The sequence below is a fragment of the Danio rerio genome, chromosome 1 (assembly GCF_052040795.2).
Source record: "Danio rerio strain M-AB ecotype USA chromosome 1, GRCz13ab, whole genome shotgun sequence".
Taxonomy (NCBI): Eukaryota; Metazoa; Chordata; class Actinopteri; order Cypriniformes; family Danionidae; genus Danio; species Danio rerio.
Window position 1 is genome coordinate 16625052 of NC_141021.1, and position 6730 is coordinate 16631781.

At 37.5% G+C, this 6730-nt stretch overlaps 1 protein-coding gene across 4 annotated transcripts in view; it reads left to right on the forward strand.

Annotated features, from left to right (window-relative positions):
- hgsnat (heparan-alpha-glucosaminide N-acetyltransferase) overlaps window positions 1–5016 on the forward strand; it is a 38654-nt gene extending 33638 nt beyond the window's left edge. For 2 of the 4 annotated variants that reach the window (XM_087237020.1, XM_087237022.1), the window contains exon 18: window positions 1789–2864. In XM_087237020.1, coding sequence (XP_087093146.1) covers window positions 1789–1970 — 182 coding nt within the window. In that variant the 3' untranslated portion in view covers window positions 1971–2864. Of the gene's footprint in view, window positions 1–1788; window positions 2865–4010 lie in introns of those variants that run through there. The other 2 variants (XR_015476446.1, XM_087237021.1) reach the window with 2 other exon arrangements.
- Window positions 5017–6730: the final 1714 nt, after the last annotated feature.

Consider the following 6730-nt stretch of genomic DNA (forward strand, 5'->3'; position numbering starts at 1 on the left):
AATACATTACCTGTATTCACTGACAAATGGGTAAAAATATTTATTTTCAAAATGGGGTTGTATTGTCGTCTTTCAGGTTGTATCTCTACTTTAATGCGCTTTTTGAATAAATAAATAAAAAACAAAGTAGCTGCTTGCCATCGCGACAGTAATGAGATCCAATGGACGGCCGATCACTTTCACTCCATAATGGCGGAATCCGGGGCTGTTACTAGGCGCTGCTGTTGCAATGGAACGTTCTATTGAGTGTCGCCTCTTGGTCATTCTAAGCTCTTTGACTGTATGTCAACAATGTCTATGTTAGATCCTATACTGACCAAATTATTAAAACAATTGTTTACAGACGTTTCTGAACCCGCTCTTAAGATTTTAAATTCATCCCTACTTTTAGGATATATGCCTAAAATTTTTAAACTAGCTGTCGTTAAGCCTTTTATTAAAAAAACACAGCTTGATCCCAAATAATTAGTAAATTATAGACCTATTTCAAACCTGCCTTTTCTATCAAAGATACTAAAAAAAGTCATATCTGCTCAACTGTTACAGAGAAACAATATCTGTGAAAAATTCTAATCTGGATTTAGAGCATTTCACAGCACAGAAACAGCACTCCTATGAGTTACAAATGACCTGCAACCACGATCGGACAACAGGAGGATTTCTCTCTTAGCGTTATTGGACCTTAATGCTGCATTTGACACAATCGATCATAATATTCTCCTTGATAGGCTTAAAAATTATGTTGGTAATTAGGCATGGAATAATAGCTGTTTTTAAAGTATACCGTGGTTTGGAAAAGTCAAGGTTTCAAAACTACCAACATTTTCTGCTTTACTGTTTCTATGGTATATGTATGTTTATAGCACAGCAGTATCTCCAGCAGAAAATTGCAAGTGGTGCTCCCTGCAGAGCCATTTGGGCAAGCTGAGCTCCAGCGAGGGGGAGCTTGAGCTTGAGCTCCACCTTTTTTGCACTTCTTCTACGAGTGATGTCACTGGGGGTAGGGTTAGGGGTGGAGTTGGTGTACGCATTAAAACAGCTTACAGGAGGCAAAGCAAGCGCTCATGCTCCCCTCGCTGGAGCTCAGCTCTGCTCAAATGGCTCTGCAGCGAGCACCCTCTCGAAAATTGTAATGAAATCTGTGCTTTTGAAACTAATGAAGACAGCAGAAGTCAATGATTCATTCAAATTATTTAGCCTGACATGTTTACTGTGCCAAAATATTTTAAAATTTCTCAAAATAAAAAGTTGTGTACAGATGGTTGAGTTTCCATCTGTACACCCAATTTTCATTTCCAAACAAAATGGAATGTTCCCATGACGTTGGGGTATAATGTCAATCTGATGTCATGTTGACGTCTTGTGCCTGCTGGGTTTAAGGCCATTTCAGTCATCATACAGTAAACATCCGTCATCTTCTCATCAGTGACCTGCATCTAAACGATCATCTTCTTGGACCCTTATAATGCTTGCAAACAGTTTGCTGCAATTATAAATCGTCCAAACATGTTAGTGACATGTGAAGCGTGAGTAAGTCATGACAGCATTTTTAGCTTTGGATAAAATGTCTCTTTAACAAGCCTTAGTACTCAAAGGTGCAATGCTGTCACCTTTAATAACCAGTGCTATTAGGTCGTTATTTTTATTCAGGTACCTAACAATAATCTTGCTGACATTTAAACAAAGTTTACCAAAAAAAGGACAAAACTGACTATAGGAAAATGCTGTTAAAGTTAATTAGTGCTATTGTGCATACTTGCATTTTTAAGCAATTTTTTTCTCCCTCAGGTATGAATTCCATCTTGGTGTATGTGGGTCATGAAGTGTTTGAGGAATATTTCCCATTTCGCTGGAAAATGGCCAACAGCCAATCACACACAGAGCACCTGGCACAAAACCTGCTGGCCACCTCCATATGGGTGTTCATAGCCTTCCTGCTCTACAGGAAGAAGATCTTCTGGAAGATTTGAAGGTGAAATTCCTGTTCTGCTGAACTTAAGACCGGTTCATCTTTGTGAAAAAAAAATTTTTTTTTTTTGGGTGCCTATTTTTAGATGTAGAAAAATCAGCAGATCTCTGAACATCTGTGCAGAGACAAAAAAAAAACTCACACATGGTCCAGGAATAGAACTTGGCTATTATTTGAGAAGAGCAGAAGGAAGAAGAGGAAAGAAGAGCATGTGGCTGTGCCAGTATGTACCTCTGTGGACTCAACTAAGCCCTTAGAATGAATGCCAAGATGCTAAGGGCAGATTCTGCCAAATTTCCCATTCAGGCTATTGGTTTGAGGGTAATTAATAATGTTTTGAAGCAGAGCGAGGCATTATGTTTGATTATGAAATCAGCTCCTAAATGATGATATTGGACAGTTCTGAAAGTCTAATTTGATTAATGTAGTCATGAATCTGAAAGCAAATGAGGGAGATAAACAAAGTCTTCCTTCACTGTAAAAAAAGCAGGGTTCCACATCATTCCTTCATGTTGCCACAACACAAATCAATCAAGCTAACTTAATTGTTTTATAAATTTAAGTGGGTTAAACATAAAACAATTAAGTTGTCCCAAAAAAACCTTAAGAATTGTGTTGTTTCAATTTATTTAAATATATAGCTTAAAAAGAAAAAAAGGAGCAAAAATCTTTCTATTCTATATTGTAAATAATGATTAGCTAATTAAAGCAAGTAAACTGATTGCCTTAAAAGCGACAAGCTGACTTCACTAAAATAAAGTAAACCCATTGTAACTTGGAACTGTTAAGTTGGCTTAATTTTTATAATTATGCTAATTGTACTCTTTTTTTTTTAAAAATAAAAGTAAACTAATCACCTTTTTCCAATACACCGTTACTGGTTAAACTTAGGACCAAGGAGGAACAATGCGGTTTTCGTCCAGGCCGTGGTACACTGGACCAGCTCTAAACCCTCACTAGAGTGCTCAAGGGTTCGTGGGATTATGCCCAACCAGTCTACATGTGTTTAATGGACTTGGAGAAAGTATTCGACCATGGCCCTCGTGGCATTCTGTGGAGGGTGCTCTGGGAGTATGGGGTCAGAGGCGCTCTGTTAAAGCTGCGTCTCGTCACCTGTATGAACATTGTAGGAGTTTGCTTCACATTGCCGGCAGTAAGTCAGACTTGTTTCCAGTGCATGTTGGACCCGGGCAGAGCTGCCCTTTGACACCAATTCTGTTCATAATTTTTATGGACAGAATTTTAAGGAGCACCCTTGGGCTGGAGGGGTCCGGTTCGAGGACCACATGATTTCATCTCTGTTAACTGCAGATGATGTTGTTCTGTTAGCTTCATCGAACATGGACCTTCAGCATGCACTGGGGCGGTTTGCTTTCAAGTGTGATGCAGTTGGGATAAGAATCAGCACCTCCAAGTCCGAGGACATGGTGCTCCACTATAAAAAGGTCCAGGTTAGAAGAGAGTCCTTAGCCCCGGTGGAGGAGTTCAAGTGTGTTTGGGTTTTGTTCAGGAGCGAGGGAAGGGTGTAACGTGAGGTTAAAAGGTCGATGTACTGGTCCATTGTGGTAAAGAAGGAGCCGAGCCAAAAGGCAAAGCTCTTGATTTACTGGTCAATCTACGTTCCTACTCTCACCTATGGTCATGAGCTTTGGATCATGACCGAAGAGACAAGATCTCAGATACAAGCTGCATTTGCAGGGTGGCAGGGTGCACCCTTATAGATAGCATCTGTTTCAGATGCCTCTTGGGCGCCTGCCTGTGTATACTCCTATATTATTATTTATTTATTATTTTTTAAATTTATTTCTTGCTTTTCTGTATCTAGCAAAATGACATACAGTAAAATAAATCTGTTCTTTCAGTGTGTGTTCTTTTTTAAATTCAGGTTATAATTATAGATTTTATAGACTTAATGAAGCACCAAATATTTAAAAACAGACCAGCTTAAATAGTCTGACACTGTAAAAAGGGATTAGTTGACTTAAAAAAGTAAATACAATTAGCATAATTATAAAAGTTAAGTCAATTTAACAGTTCCAAGTTACAATTTTTGTAAAGTCAACTTGTTGCTTTTAGGGCAATTGATTTAAGCTGCGGTCACACTAGAGTTTGTGTGTGTGAAATTCTAGCGTACGGCGTTGCGAAAAGGGGCAGGATTAAACAAGATTATTAGACATTCAAAAAGGAAGCGATTGCTCCATGTTTTAAATTTCTGTCCAGAGAGGTCATGTTTTGATCCACGATTGGTCTCACGCAGTCAAGTGATGCGATTTCGCAGGTCAGAGTTCACCAAGCTTGAACTTTGCACTGCAGCGTTCTGCGAGACTGAATGCATGACCCTGCGTTTCCTGTCTGACGCATTCGCGTGCTTATGAATGGATGTCTACGGGGAGAAAAGTCAAATGTGACCGCAGCTTAACTCGCTTTTAGTAACTAATCACTTTTTACAGTGCAGGTCTGAAAAATCTGCTGAATTATCTAATAGTAATGTATAATGATATTATACAGTCAGTTTTAAGTTTCATTTTTAATATAACGTAAGCTCTGGGATTGTGTTGTTATACTTTTTGATTTTCAATGGCCTCTGCCTTTATTCATTTTTTGTACTGTGGTTTCATTCTTTATAGCTTAAGATGAAAGTATTATGGTTAAAGAAGGAGTGTCTTGCTGTTTCAAAAACTCAGGAGATTTGCACAATGTTTGAGTGTCAAATACAATGCTTTCTCTGATAAAACAAGGTCCTTTTTTGCAGTTTACCAGTAACCTGTTACCTCTACCATGTACAGCAAATGTTAAATAAAGTATATTAAGATACTCATCACGGACACATACTGTACGCATTGCTGCTTGAAAAAAAAAAACATTGTTTCAAGGTGAAGGGAAAATATTGATCCAACATATTTGTTGCCAACTCGCAAAGTCAGTTTCATCTTTGTGATGGATAATTGAAATTTCTGAGATGCATGAACAACATTTCTTTGTGTATATTTTTGTTTTATACTCTTCAACATGAGATGTGGTGAAAATAAACCATTTTTTTACCATTATATCTCATCTTTTTCTTATGATCATGACATTGATGAGCGGAGCGGATCATGGAACCAGGAGTCTCATCCTGGCTTTCTATGGGTTTATTTTAAAAGGAGACATGTTTGAAAGCAGAGTGCAATTATAATGGACAGTTGTATAAATTCTACACTCACCGACCACTTTTTTAGGTACACCTTATTAGTACTGGGTTGGACCCACTCTTGCCTTCAGAACTGCCTTAATGCTTTGTGGCATAGATTCAACAAGGTACTGGAAATATTAATCTGAGACTTTGCTCCACATTGACATGATAGCATCACACAGTTGCTTCAGATTTGTAGGCTGCACATCCATATTCTGAATCTCCCGTTCCACCACATGTCAAAAGAGCTCTTGAATTGAGATCTGGTGACTGTGGAGGCCATTTAAGTACAGTAAACTCATTGTCGTGTTCAAGAAATCAGTCTAAGATGATTTACACTTTATTACATGGCGCGTTATCCTGCTGGAAGTAGCCATCTGCTTTCGATACAGCATGATCGCCTCACAGCAACAAGTTGGCTGGTTTGAGCAGTTACATTTTCTGTCCGGAGTTTGCATGTTCTCCTTGTGTTTGCGTGGGTTTCCTCCGGATGGTCCGGTTTCACCCACACTCCAAAGACATGCGCTATAGGGGAATTGAATAAGTTAAATTGGCTGTAGTGTATGTGTGTGAATGTAAGAGTGTATGGGTGTTTCCCAGTGTTGGGTTGCAGATGGAAGGGCATCTGCTGCGTAAAACATATGCTGGATAAGTTGGCGGTTTATTCCACTGTGGCGACCCTAGATTGATAAAGGGACTAAGCGGAAAAGAAAATGAATTAATGAATTTCTCTAGATTTCTGATTTGACTTTTCACCCAGTATTGCTTATAGATTATGGAGGAGGAAAACCTGCAAAAACAATAAATAAATAAATAAATAAATAAATACGCACAATATACAAATAAATTAGTAAATAAATTCATTCGTCCTGCATAAAAAATATAATAAATAAATATGCAAATAAATGAATATATGTAATAATCTACAAATTTCTGCATAAATAATTAGATAATTAATTAATAGTGTGGAGAGGTAAATAAATAAACGACACAAATGTTGGGGGAAAAGAAAATTCTTAACTGGAAGTTTACCACCCCGCCGACCCATGACCCCCCTACATTCATTCTTGTTCGTAGTTGCACGTTTACTTTGTCTCAGCTCATTATGCTAATGAGAGGGTGTTTGTCAATCTTCAGAATATGGTCTTTATTCCATCATGGGTTGATCGTTAGAAATATTTAGCATTCTTTTATTTTTATTTATTTTTACTGGCTTCTGAAGATTGACAGACAGCCTCTCATTAGCATGTTGACCTCAAAAGTAAATATGCAACTATAGTTAAGAATAAATAAACGTTTAAAAGGGGGGAAATGTAATTCATTTAATTAATTACTTGCCGGCAGGATAATTTTTCATATATTTATTTGTGCTGAAATTTGTGTTTTTTTTTATACATTCATTTATTTTCTTTATTCGGCTTAGTCCCTTTATTAATCTGGGATCGCCACAGCGGAATGAATCGCCAACTTATCTAGCACGTTTTTACGCAGCAGATGCCCTTCCATGTAGATTTTTTTAATATACATTTATTTATTGATTTTTAAATAATTATTTATTGTTTATTTATGCAGAATTTATGGATTTATTT